The sequence below is a fragment of the Cervus canadensis genome, chromosome 27 (genome assembly GCF_019320065.1).
Source record: "Cervus canadensis isolate Bull #8, Minnesota chromosome 27, ASM1932006v1, whole genome shotgun sequence".
NCBI lineage: Eukaryota > Metazoa > Chordata > Mammalia > Artiodactyla > Cervidae > Cervus > Cervus canadensis.
The window spans coordinates 9,589,480-9,610,337 of NC_057412.1; the positions used below are offsets into that span (position 1 = coordinate 9,589,480).

Sequence of the window (20,858 nt, forward strand, 5' to 3'; positions counted from 1 at the left end):
CAGTCCATGGGGTCGCAAAGAGTCGGACACAACTGAGCGACTTCACTCACTCACTCACTCGCTCAAGAATATTACGGGCTTCCCTCGTGGCTCAGCAGTAAAGAATCTCTATGCAATGCAGCAGCCGCGGGAGACCTGGGCTGGATACCTAGGTCAGCAAGATCCCCTGGAGGAGTGCATGGCAACTCTCTCCAGTATTGTTGCCTGGAGAATCCCACAGACAGAGGAGCCTGGTGGGCTACAGTCCCTGGGGTTGCAGAGTCGGACATGAGTGAAGTAACTTAGCACAAATGCCCGCAAGAATACTACATTGCCTCCCAGCACTATATCCTTCCTATTGTATCACTGAAAGTTGGTTGTCTCACTTTTAGTGTGGGTAAGATTAATTAGTGATTTCAGGTGATGAACAGACTGTTCCTTCTATTGTAATCTTTCCCATCAACCATTTTTCTAATGTTTTTACCCATTAATAATCATATCCTAAGCCAATTACAAGTTCTAAGATAATGATTCTTTTTTTTTAAAGCTGCTCAGTCATGTCTGACTCTTTGCGACCTCATGGACTATACAGTCCGTGGAAATCTCCAGGACAGAATACTGGAGTGGGTAGCCTTTCCCTTCTCCAGGGATCTTCCCGACCCAGGAATCAAACCGGGGTCTCCTGCATTGCAGGCGGATTCTTTACCAACTGAGCTATGAGGGAAGCCCCAAGATAATGATAATAAGATTCTATTTTTTTTTCTCATCTTTGCACATTTATTAGCTTGAATTCTATAAAGAAGAACATTTCCTTGTTTAGGCTATGTGGTTAGATATGTAAACATAAAGGAAATCAGGATAGCACCCTACTATTGACTGCCAACTATCAGAGTAAGAAGCAATTGAGTTAAAATGGTGATCAGAGTGGTATTTTAAAAATACGTCCAACATCTTTAAGTCAACTGCATTCAATATTTTTTTTAATTGATTTTCAAATTGCCTCTAATTTGGCCAAAGGGAGCCTTTTTATGTTGATTCCTGTGTTTTGTAGACACATCTTCAGTAGCTTTGAGAGTTCTAACTCGGTTTTTGGTGCAACAAAATGTCCCATCTTATATATGCTCAACTCTAAACACAGAGTCAGATGTTCCTCCAAAAATCTCTAGTCACTGCCAGTGTGTAATGGCATTTAGCAATCACAGTCTTTCTGTGATCATTTTTATGGAGTTGTAGGATAGATTATATTATTCTTCCCAACTACTCATTCCCTTCCCACTTATTATCACATGATTTCCAGGGCATTCTGGCAGGCAGAATATACTCCCCTACCCCAGTCCACAGTCTGGTCACGTGATGTGCTTTGACTAATGCACATCCACCATGTTAAGTAGAAGCTTTCAGAGATTCTACATGATTTAGCTCTGCCTCCTGCCTTTGCAGAGATGTTACTTTGGCAACAATTTCCATATAGTCAAAGCTATGGTTTTTCCAGTAGTCATGTATAGATGTGAGAGTTGGACCATGAAGAAGGCTGAGCGCCGAAGAATTGATGCTTTTGAACTGTGGTGTTGGAGAAGACTCTTAAGAGTCCCTTGGACAGCTAGGTGATCAAACCAGTCAATCCTAAAGGAAATCAGACCTGAATATTCATTAGAAGGACTGAAGCTGAAGCTCCAGTACTCTGGCCTCCTGATGTGGACAGCCAATTCATTAGAAAAGACCCTGATGCTGGGAAATATTGAAGGCGGGAGGAGAAGGGGATGACAGAGGATGAGATGGTTGGATGACATCACCGACTCAATGGACATGAGTTTGAGCAAATTCTGGGAGACGTAAAGGATAGGGAAGCCTGGCGTGCTGCAGTTTGCGGGGTCACAGAGAGTCAGACACGACTGAGCAACTGAACCACCGCCTCCTGCTTTGCCCTTGGCCACAAGCACTGTCTCCCAAATGGGGCCAGCTCCTTCAGCCTGAGGCCTGGGATGAGGACGCGTACAGAGCAGAGACTCAGCAGCTGGCTTGGAGCCACCAAAATTGAATGCCAGCAAACATGATGCATACGGTTGCAAGCTACTGAGATTTGGAGATTACTTATTACTTCATAAAAGCTGACTGATAATGGCTGTGATTTCATCTAGGCCTTTTTAGTGGACAGACACAAGAAATGTGTTGCTCTATTTTTGTATTTTTATTTTTTTAAAATTGAAGTATAGTTGATTTATAATGTTGTTAGTTTAATGTGGACAGCAATGTGATTCAGTTATACACATACATAGCTATATTCTTTTTCAAATTCTTGCTCCTGAAAAGAGCATGATGAGTTCAGAGTGCTATTTTCAGTCTAAACATAACACTATAGGGCCTTTCTTAAGTGTTAAAAATATTATATACCTGATAGCATATTTTCCCACACTGAAAATCTTGATCTCTCTGTATTAATAAACCACTGATTTGAATTGGTTTGTAATACAAAGTAGTTTCAAAAGAGCAACACCGCTATCTTAAATTACTTTAGGTTACAAAAGTATTTGCAGTTTTATTCATCCTTAAAGTACATCCTACTCTTCAGGGTAATATGTGCTAAGCTCAAACTCAAGTAATTCTTTCCTCTGTGTGGTTACCTCTCTGATTTGACATACAGTAGGTTCATGTCTTTCCATCTGTTTTCAATGTTCAGAAATGGATGCTTTAATGAATTTTGTCTTTTAAATATAATCTTAAAAGTTTTCAAAACCAAATCTGTGTAATAATTTATTAAGGGAAATCCATCCTATTCCTGTCCCTTCCACCCACTTTGAAAAGTTTTCATTTAACTTCCCAGTATTTCTTTCTTACGAAAAAGGTAGCCTGTGCAACCATACAGTTCTGCACCTTGCTTTTTTCACTTACTATGTCCATATAAGAAGATCACCCTCATTCCTATTTGTGACTGCACTGCAAACCATTTTGTTATTTATTCAGCTAACATCCTACTAATGGGCACTTGATTATTTTCAATCTTCTTTATAATAAATAATTTCTGTTATTTATTTGGCCACCCCCTTTGGATGGGTATCTGATTTCCAATTTTTAATAATAAATAATTTTGAAATAAATAACACTATGCATGAATCATGTCCTGTTTCGTACAGCTCTCGAACTGGCTGTCCAAAGCGGGGTTGATGAGTCAAAGGGTAGATATGTAATTCTTCTGTATGTTGCTGAACTCCACTTCAGAGCAGACACATCATTGCACAGCCCATCGGGACTGTGTGAAATGCCTGTTTCCACTCAGCCTCAATAACAGAGTATGCAGATGAGTTACGTGTTTTAGTTCTTGCTAATCTGCGGCAGGAGATGCTGTCTTTTTGGCAGTTTATTTACATTTTAAGTTATGTTGAACAGAGCTTCACATTTAGCAGTTTTTTGTTTGTTTCGCTGAGAAGCTTGTGGAATCTTAGTTCCCCAACCAAGGATTAAACCCAGGCCCTTGGCATTGAAAGCTCAGAGTTCTACCCACTGGGCCACCAGGGAATTCCCAAAATCTTCATGTTTGAAGAACCATTTGAATTGTTCTTCTGGGAACTCTCTGGGGCTTGCGGGTGCACGCTAGCGCATGTGTGTGTACATGTGTGTGCGCCCATAGCCATTTTTCTATTCTGATCTTTTTATTTTTATTTCCATTTTTAAGGGCTCTTTGTTATATCAGTGACAACACTCTTTGGTTGAGGCTTAAATGGGAGAAGGCGATGGCAACCCACTCCAGTACTCTTGCCTGGAAAATCCCATGGATGGAGGAGCCTGGTAGGCTGCAGTCCATGGGGTCGCAGAGTCGGACACGACTGAAGCGACTTAGCAGCAGAAGCAGCAGCAGCAGAGGCTTAAACTGCAAACATCTTTTGCCAATTAAACATTTATCTTTTGATTTGTGTATAGTGTTTTATTTTTTCATGCAAACAATCTTTGGATATATAGTCCAGTCCATAGAAGAATGTACCATGTTTCGTTTTGTTTTGTTGGGGGGAAACGGTCTTTTGTATTTATCTACGTACATTTAAATCTCTGAATCATTTGGACTTTATCCCCATGTACACTATCAGGATCAGATCCAGTTTCCCTTAAATCACTGCACAACTGTTACAACAATATTTATTAAGAATTCTCAATAGTTTGAGATGCTACCATTTTATCTGTAGATAAACGGATGGATGGATGCAGACATATAGAAAGGTCGGTATAGACAGATAGATCTCTTTTTATCCCTGCTACTGTTCCTGCACCTCTGTTGTGGCCGAGTCTTCTGTGACCCCATGGATTGCGGTCTGCCATGCTTCCCTGTCCATGGGATTTTTCCCCGCAAGAACACTGGAGTGGGTTGCCATTTCCTCTTCCAGGGGATATACCCGACTCAGAGATTGAACTGGCGTCTCTTGTGTCTCCTGCATTGGCAGGCAGATTCTTTACCACTGTGCCACCTGGGAAGCCCATCTTTATCCCTAACTTTTCTAAATCTATAAATGAACTTAGGCCACTTTCTGGACTCCATATTCTGTTCCATACGTCTGTCAGCCTCTTCATGTACCGGTTCCACAGTGTTTTAATTACAGAGGCATCATCAAATTCTGTAATATAAGGCTACCACCACCTCATTTCCACCCAAAGGTATGAGTATTTATTTTTCATCATCTCATCTGATATTTATTTTATGTACATTTTATAATTAATGTAAAATATTCATACAAAAACACAGATATATAATTTACAGACAAAAACTTAATGTTGGGACATATTCTCTTAGAAAAAAAAGTAGAATACAGAATCAAAAAAAAAGATTGAGGATCAGTAATCCAGACAGTGATTTTTGAACAGTCCAGCATCCTCAGACAGCTTTCGGTGGAGGGCGGGGGAGTAGTTCAACAGAGCTGAGATTCTTAGGATGTATCTAATCCTGGCATTTGCCTGATGCTGAATTATGTGATAATACCCTTGGACTAAGATGATGAGTCACCTGGATTCTGAGGAAGTTTTTTCAGTGCTACTGAGCAGACCCCACAAGAAGATGTTATGGTTACTAAACAAGAATGCCTAGGGAAACCACCTTTGGTTTAGAGATAAAGATCACTTTATCAGGCCCTGTCTTCTCATCTCCCTTCAGAAACTGTTTGGGACCTCCCTAGTGGTCCAGTGGCTAAAACTCTGAGCTCTCAATGCAGGGGGCCCAGGTTCGATCCCTGGTTGAGGAACTAGATCCCACAGGCCACAATAAGAGATCTTGTGCTGCAACGAGAAGACCCTACATGCCCCAACTGTTTATTTGGCACAAATAAATAAATAAAAACATTAACAAATAAAATACCATTAAGTGTTTGTCTCTTTGGGGACACGAATTGCTATGATATCAACTGAGTGGCAAAGGGATAAGACCATGAGGGGAAAGTCTGGAATCCCTTGCTCCAGAGAATTCTTTTAAAACTCTCTAACATCCTATGTTGTGCTTTATCTAAGATAAAGATAAAACTAAGATAAAGTCTGATTCATGAGTTTACAATCAATGCTTATCAATTCAAGAGAAGTGTGTGTTTTTATGATACAAGGAGGCATCAGGTAATCAGCATCTGTTTATGGCAGATCTGTCCCTATACTTCCCAGTAACTCTAGGGAGGTCACAGTTAATAAGGAAGGAGGGCATTTGAGGAGCAATAAAATTATGCATTCATTATTGATGCCGTTGTTCAGTCGCCAAGTCCTGTCCGACTCTTTGCGACCCCATGGACTGCAGCACACCAGGCTTCCCTGTCCTTCACCATCTCCTGGAGTTTGCCCAAGATCATGTCCACTGAGTCGGTGATGCCATCCAACCATCTCATCTCTGGTTCCTCTGCCTTTTCTAAATGCATTCATTAAGGACTATGAATTTTACATGTCTCCTGGGATTTTCATTACTAAACAATTTTGTAAATGTATGAAGCTAAGAGGCAAATACACAAACTCCAGGTTACTTACTTTCCTTTAACCAGTTATTACTATGTGTCAGTCGCTATGCTGGGTTCCAGGGACACAAAGATGTGTTGTCTCTGCCCTCAGCAAACTCACAGTCCAGAGATGCCGGTGTAAAATGGTAAGAGGACAGCCCAACAAGTTCTGGATTATAGCACCAGGATTATAATAAGCAGGAGACTCTGGCTCTGAAGAATGGATGGGTTGGAAAGACTTAAAAGAAGTCAGGGATTTTGGAGTTAGACCTTTAGAGGGCAATTGCATTTGGCAACATGGAGAGCATTTGGACAAGGACAGCAATGGTAGCAAAGACGGGCCTTGGGAAGGAGAAACCTTGTATCTAGGTAGAATGGCACAGTGGCTCACTCCCTCACACACGCAGGCACAGCTGGGGCACAAACACAAAAGAACCTGACTTCTGGCACCAAAAGCATCATATGGGGTTGAAGGACAAAGATGCCACAACTCCAATCAGTTACATATAACTTTTATCATATTTTTATGGAATAGCTCACTGTGCTTACATTATTGGATTAAATAACAGAATAATTCAGTTCAGTCCAGTCGCTCAGTCCTGTCCGACTCTTTGCAACCCCATGGACTGCAGCACGCCAGGCCTCCCTGTCCATCACCAATTCCCGGAGTCCACCCAAACCCATATCCATTGAGTCGGTGATGCCATCCAACCATCTCATCCTCTGTCGTCCCCTTCTCCTCCCGCCTTCAGTCTTTCCTAGCATCTGGGTCTTTACCAGTGACCAGTAATTACATTATTGGATTAAACAGATCCAAGTGTTTATTTACAGTTGAGTCGCCATTTATTTCATGGTGTCCATTCTACTTCTGATTAAAATCCATTCCTATTTTGAAGTGCCTCTAGAGCATTTTTTTTAAAACATAAACACAATTCTCTCTGTTCAAATTTAGCACTTTTCCAGTAGTTCAGCGTGTTCCAATTTTATTTGTGGTCATTACTTCTTTGGTCTCTTTTAAAAATAGCAGCAGCTCGCACTTGTCTGTAAATCTTAGCTGGAGCTGGTGTCTCCGCCCTGTCTGGGTGTCAGCCCTCACTCTCTTCTTCTTTGGATTTTTTTCATTGGGTCTCCTTGGAATTCCTCTCTTGCTAGTTTTGATCACTGATTTGGGAGTTTATTTCCCTCTGTTGTGTTATATCACTTGGTTTCACTACTTCATTTAGTGGTTTTAACTAGAAGATCGTCCCTACTGCATCTTGGCAGAAGGTTTTCTTTTTTTGGTTACAAAAAGTATTCGTTTCTTTTTTAAAAATTAATTTATATTGGAGTATAGTTGCTTTACAATGCTGCTATGTTAGTTTCTGCTATACAACAAAATGAATCAGCCACACATATACACGTACCCCCTCCTGTTCGGACTTCCTACGTATTCAGGTCACCAGAGACCACTGAGGAGGGTTCCCTGCGGTACACAGTAGATTCTCGTTAATTCTACTAATGAACTATTTTATAGTACAGTACCGACAGTGTACATGTGTCAATAACAATCTTCCAATTCCTCCCACACGCTCACCAACCGGCCCTCTCTTCTCTGGCCAGCAAGTGAGTGAAAGTCACTCAGTCATGCCCGACTCTTTGCGACCCCACAGACTGTATAGTCCATGGAATTCTCCAGGCCAGAATACTGGAGTGGGTAGCCTTTCCCTTCTCCAGCGGATCTTCCCGACCCAGGAATCGAACCGGGGTCTCCTGCACTGCAGGTGGATTCTTTACCCACTGAGCTATTGGGTCTTTAAAAGGTCTCTTCCATATGTTATCATGATTCCCACTTGGCGACCTAGCTTTGGGCTGTGGTTTTGCATGTTATGTCACTTCAGTCGCATCCAACTCTTTGTGACCCCCATGGACTGTAGCCCGCCAGGCTCCTCTATCCATGGAACTCTCCAGACAAGAATAGTGGAGTGGGTTGCCGCGCCCTCCTCCAGGGGATCGTCTTGACCCAGGGATTGAACCCAGGTCTCCTGCACTGCAGCAGGCAACTTCTTTACCACTAGTGCCACCTTGGAAGCCTGGCTTGTGGCTTTAGTTACTAGTAAAAACGGAATTTTGTAGGAAAGCACAGAATACTACACATAATATGACATGATTTGTTGGGACGTGCAGAACATTAAGCATAGTAAAATTTTATTTTTATTTTTAAAGAAATGCTACAAGTATGCTCATATATCCTGGAACTTCATTTCCCCTCATAGTTTTTTTTGGAATCACATGCAACAAACTTAAGAGTGGGCTACATAGTTGATGAGGAAATAGAGAAAACAGAACTCTTGTAAACGTTTGTTAAGAATAGAAATTGGTACAGTCACTGTGAAAAACAGCATGGAGGTTCCTTAAAAAACTAAATACAGAGCTATCCTGTAACCCAACAATTTCACTTCAAGGTATGTATCTGAAGAAACAAAGACATTAATTCAAAAAGATACATGAACACCAATGTTCACAGCAGCACCATTTACAACAGCCAAGATACAGAAGCAACCCAAGTGTCTATTAACAGATGGATGGATAAAGATGTGGAATGTGTATACACATGACGGAATATTACTCAGCCATAAAAAGAAAATGAAATTGCATCATTTGCAACTACAGGAGTGGACTTGGAGGGTATTATGATTAGTGAAATAAACAGAGAAAGACAATTACTGTATGATATCACATATATGCTATCCAAAAAAAAATAGAGCAAACTTGTGAGTATAACAAAAAAGAAACAGACTCACAGGTATAGAGAACAAACACCAGAGGACAGAGGTGGTTACTAGAGGAGGGAGTGACAGAAAGGGACAAGATGGAGTAGGAGATTAAGAGGTACAAACTCCTGAGTGTAAAATAAACAAGCCACAAGGATATATTGCATAGCAAAGGGAATACAGCCAATATGGTGCAATAACTATAAATGCAGTATAACTTTTAAAAATTGTGACTGTTAAAAAAAATTGTGACTGTTGTACACCTGAAACTTATATAATATTGTACACTGACTATACCTCAATTAAAATATCAAATAAAGAAAGTGGAAATGGAAAAGAAGTCAGAAGGACTGGAAAACACACTTATTTGGCATGTGACAACTTTTCTGTGATATCTGAATTCACCACATACATAAATTTTGTCAAACATGTAAGTAGGTGCCTTTAACAGTGATCTACTTTCGGCTTTGGTTATGTATATCACAAAGCATAGAGCAAGTTTTTACAGTGTGAAGAAAGCTAAAACTGAAGACAGCCAAAGACTATTTTGACAAGATGTGAGCCAGCAAACTGGAAACACTTTGCATAAAGGAGAGAGACCAGCTAGGCTTCTTCACTCTGTATAAATATAAAGGCAGATTTGTCCCACACCATCCCTGTAAGATATTTTAAAAACTAAAACAAAACAGATTTTCCAACGAAACAAAATCCTGATGCCAAAGACATCTGAGAGACAGAGAAAGAGGACCGTTCAGTTAAGGACTAAAACTCATGTCTATTATACTCACAGGGATTCTTACTCAGGACTTTTTGAGTCCAGACAGTGGACAGCTAAGAGAGTAGCTATTTTTTTAGTCATTTAATCATTCAAGAGCACTTTATTTACTCACATATAGTCTACTCTTGCATGTTTCACCACTTCCAGTTTCTTGAAGGAAATATTTGGCATTTTTCTCCAAGAGTTTCTTTCCCACTGGGCTATTAACAATGTTAACAAAAGCAGAAGGAGAACCTCTGAAGATTAAGAGTAAGCAGCCGGACAGGCATAAATGACCCCTGTTTACTTAAAGTGAAGTGTTTACCTCTATTTAACAGTTTCAGGGAATTTCCAGGAGTTGAAGTATGCTTTAAATCAGGACTCTTCAAATTCTATCCCTTAGAACATTATAGAGTTCTGCAGGAGCTGTTCAACACTGTTTCCTAAAAATATGTTCTTTAAATCATGATTTTTTAATTGACATATGGTTGACTTATAATGTTGCGTTAGTTTCAGGTATACAACAAAGTGAACATATCTATATCTATTCTTTTTCAGATTCTTTTCCATTATAGGTTATTACAAGATACTGAATATATTCCCTGTGTTATATGGTGGGTCCTTGTTTATTTTATATATAGTAGTGTGCATCTATTAATTCCAAACTCCTAATTTATCCCTCCCCATCCTTCCCTTTTCGTAACCGTAAGTTTGTTTTCTGTGTCTGTGAGTCTATTTCTGTTTTGTAAATAAGTTCATTTAGGATTCCACATACAATTGATATTATATGATATTCATCTTTCTCTGTCTGACTTCACTTAGTATAATAATCCCTAGGTCCATTCATGTTGCTGCAAATGTCATTATTTCATTTTTTTCACAGCTCAGTAATATTTCATTGTATGTATGTACCATCTCATCTTTGTCCATTCGTCTGTCAATGGACGTTTTGGTTGCTTCCATGTCTTGGCTCTTGAAAACAGTGCTGCAGTGAACAAATGGGGCGCATGTTTCTTTTCAAATTAGAGTTTTTGTCTTTTCCTGATCTATGCCCAAGAGTGGGATTGCTGGTAATTCTATTTTTTTAAAGGAACCTCTGTACTGTTCTCCACAGTGACTCCACCAAATTACATTCCCACCAGCAATGGAGGAGGGTCCCATTTGAGGGAGTAGCTCTTGACCTACTTCACAGGTTCAGGACAGTGTTCTGCTTCTCTGCTCATAAAACATAGGAAAATTCAAACTGCAGAACATTTCCCATCTACTTACCGGTTTGAAGATTCTGAGTGGGGTTTTGTGGTTCGGTCGGCAGTCATTCATTTGAACACACACATCCTCTCTCTCTCTCTCTGTCTCTCATGCACACACTCACACTCAGTAACACAGAAGGCCGCTCTTCTTCCCATCCCATCTAATCAAATCACCTTTCTAAGGGTGGTAACTTGGGGAAACTCTAAAAACACTCTAAAAAATACTAGTGGGAGACAAACTCAGGCAGTGGAGAAGAGAACAACATTGACAGAAGAGACATATTACTAGTAACCCAAGGAGCTACTGTTTTATAAGTTAGGAACTGAACAAGAAGTTGCAAACACCTGCAGTATACATGATTTTTTTTAAATCCTTTAAAAACCAAAGAGCAGTTTTCCTGAAGTCCCTGATTCAACTGAATAAACTACATTTCAAATAATCAAACCATTTTCTGTGGGTACCTGTATATAGTTAATGATATATGATTGTGTCTGTATATATTTCAGTAAGCGATGTAAAAGACATACTTAGGGCCTTCCCTGGTGGCTCAGTGATGAAGAATTCACCTGCCAAGGCAGGAGACGTGGGTTCGATCCCTCATCAGAGATGGTGCTGTATGCTGCAGGGCAACTAAGCCCCTGCGCCGCAAGTACTGACCCTGGGCTCTAGAGCCTGGGGAAGCCCACTCATTCTAGAGCCGGTGCTCTGCGACAAGAAAACTCTTATTGCCATGGCAACGAGAAGTTTTACGCACTGCAACTAGAGAAAAGTCCAAGCAGCAACAAAGACTCAGCACAACCAAATATATAAATATTATACTTTAAAAAAAAGACATATTTAGCAAGTCTGGACCACTCCGACTGCATCCAACTGGTCTCCCCACTTCAACTCCCCAGCTACCCTATTCTGCCCATTCTTCATCCTCCACCCACTGTGTCCTCCTCCTGAAATGCAAACCTGACTGACATTCAGTGTTCAAAAGCCTTCGCTGGCTTCTCCTTGCTATAAAATTCAAAATCCTAAATATGTCCGTCCACCTCCACCTGCTGCCTCTCACCCTTGCTGCTGTCCACACTCTGGCCCTGCGGAACCTCTTGTATTCTTTCACCCTCTTTATTCCTCTCTCCCCCAAGGACACCTGTGCATGCCGCCGGCTCTGTTGGTCTCTTCCATCTTCTTTACCCAGTTACAGAATGACCCTTCATTGATACAGAGATGAACGTGTGTGTGTGTTGTAATAAAACTTTAAAAGATATTGTAATTTCTTTTTTTTTTACATTTTAAAGTTTTTATCTAGCTATTTTAGTTTATTCTATATTTTAGCCATGATGTACAGCTTGGAGCTTCTTAATTCCCTGGCCAAGGGTCAAAGCTCTGCCCCTGCAATGGCAGCACAGTCTTAACCACTGAACCGTCAGGGAAGTCCTTAAAATAAAGTCTTAAGATAATGAAAGTAAATGAAACTGACTGGTTCATTCAAAGCTGTTTAAACTAGTACAATGCTTATGAAACTGCGTAGTTTTTGTCTATGACTCTCAAAAACGTCAGAAATCCATTATGAGGGCTAATATGAATGCTTAACTTCATGGCCCCCCGAATTTAACAATAATAACAGTATCTGTTTAAGTGCGTTACACGTGTGGACACGCCTCTTTCTCCCTCATCCTCTATGAGGTTATCTCTATGATAACAGTATCCTCTATGAGGTACTGTTATTGGAATTATCACTATTACAGATGGGTCAGCTGATGCACAAAAGTCAAATAACTTGTACAAGGTCGAAGAGCTAGTAAAGGAATAGTACTCAGCATTAGAGTACATGCTCTTTACCGGTACACTATGCCGTCTGAAATACAACCCCAAATGCAAACACAGAAGCAGCAATATAATTTAAAGGAGCTTTCCTGATAGCTCAGCTGGTATAGAATCTGCCTGCAATGCAGGAGACCCCAGTTCGATTCCTGGGTTGGGAAGATCCCCTGGAGAAGGGATAGGCTACCCACTCCAGTATTCTTGGGGTTCCCTTGTGGCTCAGCTGGTAAAGAATCTGCCTGCAATGTGGAATGCCTGAGTTTGATCCCTGGGTTGGGAAGATCCCCTGGAGAAGGGAAAGGCTACCCACTCCAGTAATCTGCTCTGGAAAATTCCATGAACTGTACAGTCCATGGGGTTGCAAAGAGTCACAAAGAGTACATGCTCTTTACCAGTACACTACGCCATCTGAAATACAACCCCCAAAATGCAAATATATAAGCAGCAATATAATTGAAAAGGAAAAGTTATGGTTGCTCCATAGGTTCTAGAATGTTCTTGGCCACAGTACTGATTTCACACATCCTGATTTTGGTTGGTGTGGTAGAGAGAATAATGGCCACCCAAAAGGCGTCCACAGCCTAAATCCAGGAACCTATAAATATGTTACTTTACATAGTAAATAGGAAATAAGGCTGTAGATGGAATTAAAGTCACTAACTAGCTGACCTTGAGATGAGTAGATTATTCTGGATTTCCCAGGTGGGCCTGATGTAATTTTAAGGGTCCTTTTAAGTGGAAGGGGCTTCCCAGGTGGCACAGTGATAATGAAACTGCCTGCCAATACAGGAGATGCAAGAGACTCGCGTTCGATCCCTGGGTTGGGAAGATCCTCTGGAGTAGGAAATGGCAACCTGTTTCAACATTCTTGCCTGGAAAAGTCCATGGTCAGAGGAGCCTGGTGGGCTACAGTCCAGGTTGCCACAAACTGAGCAACTGAGCAGGCACACACATAAATGGAAGGGGGAGGCAGCAGGCAGAGAACCAGAGATGTGGCAGCCTGGCACCGTTGGCTTTGCATCTGGAGGAATGGGGCCATGGCTTGCCTCTAGAAGCTAGAAAAGACACAGAAACAGGTTCTCTCTAGAAACTCTGGGAGGAACACTGCCTTTCCCATACCTTGACGTTAGCCCAGGGAGACTGATTTCATACTTCTGACCTCTAGAACTTAAGATAAAAAGTTTACGTTGTATTAAATGTATGATAATTTATTACTGTGGCAGTAAGAAACTAATATAGTTGGGCTGATTTTCTGAGTTCTGACCTCAGTAACAACTTCCAAGAGAATAGTGCCCAGTTTTAAGTTTTCTCTTTTTGCCAGAGAAAGCACTTGACCCAAATTCTGATTCCTCTTTTCCACCCTCACCCTTAATCTTCTTCAAAACATCAGTCTGGCAATACAGGTAGCCTGGAGTATTGGCTCAGCAGAGCTGTCACTGCATTGCTATGAGATGTAAAGAAATGTTATTTTAAACAATGGCTTTTATAGATTTCTCCTGGTGTGACTTTAACAAACACAGCAGCTGTTGCCTCTGTGGTCTAATACATCTCCACCAAAGAGACCCACTGGAGGAAGCTGTTGTGGTAGAAACCACAGGCAGAGCAAATGTATGTACATTCACATGGGCTCCTCTCCTTGAGCTGCTCCTGGAAGTGAAAGTGAAGGTCACTCAGTCATGTCTGACTCTTTGCGACCCCGTGGACCTCTCTAGGCTAGAATACTGGAGTGGGTAGCCTTCACCTTCTCCAGGGGCTCTTCCTGACCCAGGGATCGAACCCAGGTCTCCTGTATTGCAGGCTGATTCTTTACCAACTGAGCTATGAGGGAAGCCCTGGGGAGGGGTAGATGAGTGTCCTCAGCCATAGGGAACTCAATGGTCTCTTCATGCTGACATTTTTGCTTTTGATTTCTTCCTTTCTAATGTCATGTCTGTTACAGTACTGAAATGGTTATCAGGTCTACCAGCAAGCCCAATATGACATTTGTGTTCACCTTGACTATGCTAAGATGGAACAAGTTCTCCTTGGCAAACTGATTATGATGTTTTGTTCTTAACAATGTTGACAGAGGGCAGAATTTTCCTGCAACCGGTTTCCTGGTGTGCTGTTTTGGGTCACTTCCATCATAAAAACAAAACCTTATAATTCTGCAGAAGATCCAAACCTCTCTCTCCCTCCACTGTCCTTATCAGTTGGTAAGAGATTAGAGATTCAGACCAAGTTGCCTGGCTTGGGTTCCAGTCTAGATCTGAGGACCAGCTGCTACTAGCTGCATAGAATCAAGAACAGCACACTGCTCTCTTTCACATCCAACTCCTTGCCTTAAACATCACCTCAGAGAACTCTGACATCTCACCTCCTTGGAATCAGTTAGGACTTAACGGTTTATAATGTAATCATTAATTCTAGGAGAAGGCAATGGCACCCCTCTCCAGTACTCTTGCCTGGAAAATCCCATGGAGGGAGGGGCCTGGTAGGCTTCAGTCCATGGGGTTGCAAAGAGTCAGAACGACTTTACTTTCACTTTTCACTTTCATGCACTGGAGAAGGAAATGGCAACCCACTCCAGTATTCTTGCCTGGAGAATCCCAGGGACGGGGAAACCTGGTGGGCTGCCATCTATGGGGTCGCACAGAGTCGGACACGACTGAAGTGACTTAGCAGCAGCAGCAGCAGCATTAATTCTACCCATATATTTCTTCCACTCACTGCACATCCCTTCTTGTTTAATTGATGTATATTTACCATTAACCAAGCACTTTGCTTAGCACTGGACAAACAGTGGTGAGCAAACATAAAGAAATGTCTTCCCTAATGAAGCTTCCATTTTAGTGGGAAAGAAAAATATAATTCAAGCAAACGCACAAATAAATGTCCATTTATCAACAGGTACGCTGAAATCAGAATTTAAACAACAGCAAGGACAACAAAAAGCAATCCTCCTGACTACCAAAAAAGAAACAAAGAATATTGACAGAAGTAAAAGGAAAGAATGGGAACGAGCATGATGTTATACAGAATAGGATTGAGACAAAAAGAGTGGCATATATGGGATGAATATTAAGAAGTTGAATATATAAACACAGCATAAGGAATCCATTATCTTTTCTTGAATGAAAGCAGCAAAAAAGGGTCACATACTTGAAAAAAATGAAAGGAGTGAAGGCCAGTTATCTATGGAACAAATTCTCTGATATTCAAATATCAGTTCCATCTCTTTCCAGCCTAAGTAAGTGAGCTTAGACAAGTAACTTAGCTTTTCTGAACCTTAGGGACCCTTTCTGTAAGTTTAAGATATGTTCTATCTCACGCATTTTTTGAGAACGTAAAAAGAGAATATACAAGGAAGTCCTAGGAACAGTGTGGAATGTTCCTTCAGTACAGTTTTAGCCGTCAGTACAGTTTTGGGGGCCTTCCCCAGTGGCTCAGGGGTAAAGAAACCGCCTGCCAATTCAGGACTCATGGGTTCGATTTCTGGGTCAAGAAGATCCCCTGGAGAAGGAAATGGCAACCAGCTCCAGCATCTTTGCTTGGAAAATCCCATTGACAGTGGAGCCTGGCAGGCTACATACAGTCCATGGGGTCGAAAAGAGTTGGACAAAACTTATCGACTGAACAACAGCAATAGTTTTTGAATCTGGAGATGAAACCTGAGTGGATAAATCACAAATAGAATAGTGGAGTGAAACAGTCTCAAAGAACAAAAACTTAGCGACTGAACAACAAGAATAGTTTTTGAATCTGGACGTGAAACCTGAGTCAATAAACCACAAATAGGACAGTGGAGTGAAACTTAGTCTCAACGAACATTCCTATTTTTTTCAACAACACCCTAAAAGCAATGAATGTACACAGTGCCAGATCTCGGTTTCTAATGCCACTCTCCAATCAAGGACCCAGGAATCCTTGGAGCAATGGCTAATTCTGGAACTGAAGCAGAAAATATGCAGGATCAGCCTGGGGCATATTGCAGTACTAGAAAGTAAGAAAAGGCTAAAAAAACAAACAAAAACACATACATACACAATGATGAGGGGATGTCAAAGGGATCCAGGAACCACTTTAAAGAACTCCCAATGGCCAAAGTTGGATAATTTAGATTGCAAAAAAATAAATAAATAAAATACTACTGGACTATAATCCAAAGTGCAAAATAAATATTGATAAGCCTATACTGATGTAAAAATGAATGGATGAATGAATGGAGGAAGGGGGAGAGACACATCTCTCAAGCAGAATTCCAGATAATTTATGGAGCTCCTCCACTCTCAAGGAGGTAGAATATAACTCTTCTTCCTTAGGTGTGGGTTGTCCAAAGTGACTTCCTTCCAAAAAATACAGTAAGGAAGTGGGGGGAGGGCAAGTTAACCTATATCATGTATTACCTCAGCCAGGTGATAAAGGTTAACTCCAACGGTGAGGTGATAATGTGTACCCTTGATAGGATGTGATGCAAATCATACTTTACCTCGGATATCTTCCTCCCCAAACCCATAAACCCAGCCTAGTCATAAGAAAAGTATCAGAGAAATACCAGGTGAGGGACATTCTACAGAATATTTCAACAATACTCCTCAAATATGTTAAGGTAACAAAAAACACAAGGGAAGTCTGAGAAACTGCCACAGCTAAGAGGAGCCTAAGAATACAGGACTACTAAATGTTCTGTGGTGTCCTCAATGGGCTCCTGGAACAGAAAGGGACATTAGGGAAGACTGAACAAAATCTGAATAAAGCGTGGACTTTGGTTCGTAATAACGTATCAATACTGATTCTGTAACTGGGTAACTGTTTCTGTAACACTAATGTAAAATATTAATAATGGGGGAAGTGGGTGCGGTATCTAGGGGAATTCCCCATACCACCTTTGCAATTTTTCTTTAAGTCTGAACTATTGTAAAATTTTAAAACAAAAGAAAACATTCTTGCAATACCAGGCCTTTGGCATCCCAGGAACAGTACAAAAAGGATCCCCGCACACTTTCAAATTAATCCCCTATAGGAGTCAGGATTAGACAGGCCAATGTGTTAGCTTTACTCAAAGCTTGTAAAAGAGCTTATTTTGCTTATTCATCTAAGCCTGTGTTTGCCTCTGGGTTATTTCTTAACTCCAATTTCAAATTTAGGGTGTACTATTTCTATTTTGATTACTGTATAGGAATACCAGAGTAAAACCATTTTCTCTGTTTTGAATTACTGATCACTCTAAAGTCAATCCTTTGACTTGAAATTTAAGACTGTCAGTGAAATATATAATTATCCTGGTGGTTTTGTTACAATTCCTCCAGCCTGTCTCTTTGTTGCCTTTTGGCATTAGTGATTTTTCTGTGTGCTCAACATGACACCAATTGATATTTCAAAATCGCATAATGGTTTTATTGTGAAGCCTCCACTTTCTGGTTTGATTTTCTATATATAGGTCAGACATCCCTTCACTGAGACAGCTTGCACCTTCTTCACCAATAAGGGACAAAAACTCACATCAGGTTGAGCTGAGCAACTCAGGCAATGAGGATGTGAGATTAAAGTCATTGTATTATGCTATTAAACACTCATCCTGCAGGTTATTTTAAGTATTCTATTGCCAGAACTTGAATAGCAACAATAATAATCCATCCCATTAAAAAATAAATAAAAGGAGACGAAAAAGAAAGAAAAACCTAAAAAGGAAAAACCAAAGAAAACGGAAAACTTCGTTGCCTAAGTGCGTAAGATCGATTGCAATTTCCTCCGTTTTTCTAAAAAGTTAACGGGAGGAAAACAAAGTAATAGAAGATATTGCCAGGATTTTAAATCTTCTGAGCCCAGTATTCATAACAATCCTGTTTAGAACCATCCTGTGAAATTGGCTTTGGGACGTCCCCCGCCACTCGATCATCCAGCTTCTGTAACTTTCTAACAATCATCCCGTTGGAAGTCCCCTGAGGACACAGCAGCTGACCGGGGCGCCCAGACCAGACTTCTCTAACCGAATGTAGATGTGCAGGTGGAGTGGATAAAAGTAACTCCAGCTCGGCAGCCAGGAATTCCCCCCCACCCCGCGCCCCCAAAGTGCACTGCATATTACCGCCACAACTGGGACCTTCAGACGCCAAGAGAACTCTAACACTGCCCCCCAGCTCTGGTACTTAGAGTGTGGCCGGCCCCTGCCTCCGAGTGATGATGCCATCTTGGGATCTTAGCATCTCCTGAGGAGTTAGTGAGTTGTGTATTCTGTTCACGTCCCCGTGTCTATAAAAACTTAACCCAACTTTTCCAGAATATGAGAGCCTGCTGGTGTGGACCCTTAATTTTCTCTATCTGGTTCAAATCAGATATTATTTAGAATAAACCGAAGACCTCCGAACTCCCCACACCACCACCCCCGCCCCAGCGGGCACCCCCAATTCTGGGCTCCCTGGGTGTGAAGTCAGATGCCCCGAGGCAGACCTTGCCGTCCGAGATCCCGGGGACAGTCCTCCGCCAGGACCAGGTCTAGGGGCTGAAGACTGGGGCAGCTGGTCTCAGCAGGACCGGGTTGGGAGGGCGGAGGTTCCCCAGCAACTTACAGTCCAGGGCGACCACCAGGTAGCGCAGCAGGAGGAGCAGGAGGCGGTGGCGGCTCCTCCTCGCCATCTTCGTGGGGTCGGGAGCTGGCGGCTCCTCCGAAGCTGAGGGTCCCGGCGGCGGGAGCGCGGGAGGCCGGCCGGGGGCGGCGGTGGGGGTCACCGGACTCCTCGGCGCGGGAGCGGAGAGCGGCGCGCGGCGGCGCGGAGGGGCGGACCCTGATGGGATGTCAGTTTCCCCCTTCCAGGGGCGCCCGCTCTGCGCGCAGCCCAGAGGCGGCTCTGGTCTAGCCCGGGGCCTGCGGGGGTCTGGGCAGTTCTGTTTTGGAGTGGAGGCAGGGAGGCGGAGGGAGCCGGACGAGATGCCGGCTGGCTCCTAATGAGGGGCCCGGAGGAGGCAGGCGAGGAGCGGAAGGGAAGCCCTGGCGGGGCGTCCCCCGCCCCCGCGCCGCCGGGATTGATCGGCTTTGTGTCGGGTCCCGGCGCGGGGCTGCCAGCTGTCCCCGGGGCGCGGAGCCCGGGCGCGGGAGGCGCTGGCCGCGGGCGCGGGGGTGGGGCGCGGCGGAGGTTGGCTGGGGGTGCTCCGCCCGCCGCGCTCCGACTCCTCGCTTACCCTCCTTGGCACCAAACTTCTTTGGGGGGGGTGCGGTTTCAGCCTAGGGGTGGGGATTTGGGGGAAATTTCTGGCCAACCCGCGAAGCTGCGCGGGGAGGTGCTCCGGGTACTTGGGGTTCGTCGGCTCCGCCTTGGAGGCGAAGGCGTGGGCGATGCGGGGGCGGAGGGGGGGGGGGTTTAAAAAAAAAAAGCAATCAAGACGAGCTGGCGGGCAGGACTGAGATTTTAGTAATCGTCTTGGCCTCTTCTCAGCGGAAGCTCTGTGCTTCTTGGAGGCTGAGGGTGTGTTGTGTGTTCTTTGCCTTTGCCGTGTTAGAGTTAGAAGTTCATCTAACGGTGTGAAATATTTATCATGTTTCTTTGCAGTTATGTAACTGTCGCCTGTGGAGTTTTCCACATTTTAAAACTCCACAGCTGCCCTCTGTCAGGTTTATTTTTGGTCTACAGTGCTTTTTAAAAGGGAAACCCATTATGCATGCTCTGTTGCGTGTTTTAAAATTGACCTGCACTTGTAGTGTTCAGGGTCCAAGGGCTAAACAGGCAATTTTTCTATTTCCTCCGAGGGACCAGAAATGTCTGATGCATTCGACAATATTGACAGGTCAGTATTCCCAAGAGAAGAAATTGTTACACGCGTGGGTTTTTTTTTTTTTTTAAACATAGAATAACGGATGAAGTTCTGTATAGAAGACAGTTGATTTAGCGGTGTGCACACGAAGAATCGAGTTAGCTCAGGGACAAAGGCAGCCAGAGTTGAGATATGCAGAGCTGTGAGGAATGAGGCGTCTCTGCTGTTTCCTTGGTGACGGTGATGGAAGCTTAATGCCCATGGCGGGAGAGGGGCAGAGGACCCAGAAAGGAAAGTCAAAGTGGCAAAAATGTGAGAGCCATACTCCAGTCAAGCAAAGAGAAAGGACGCAACAACAGCTCATGCACGTTTTTCTGGGCAGTAACAAAACAGATGCGGTGTTTTACAAGAGAAGTTGTTGGCACCCTCTTTTCTCACCCTTGCCACAACTGTCTCTTTTGCTCCTCCCTAAAGATACACACACAAAAAAAGGAATCATTTTTTAAAAGAAATGCTGTCCCCTCCTATGTGAATAATTGATTCACTCAGTTATTGTCATCCAGTCAAGTGAAAGTCACTCACTCGTGTCCAACTCTTTGTCACCCTAAGGAAATGGCAACCCACTCCAGG

At 42.7% G+C, this 20,858-nt stretch overlaps 1 protein-coding gene across 1 annotated transcript in view; it reads right to left on the reverse strand.

The window, feature by feature from the left end:
* JAM2 (junctional adhesion molecule 2) overlaps positions 1-19,272 on the reverse strand; it is an 85,000-nt gene extending 65,728 nt beyond the window's left edge. The window contains exon 1 of the mRNA XM_043448945.1: positions 19,049-19,272. Within this exon, the coding sequence (XP_043304880.1) occupies positions 19,049-19,115 (67 nt within the window). The 5' untranslated portion in view covers positions 19,116-19,272. The remainder of the gene's footprint in view (positions 1-19,048) is intronic.
* Positions 19,273-20,858: the final 1,586 nt, after the last annotated feature.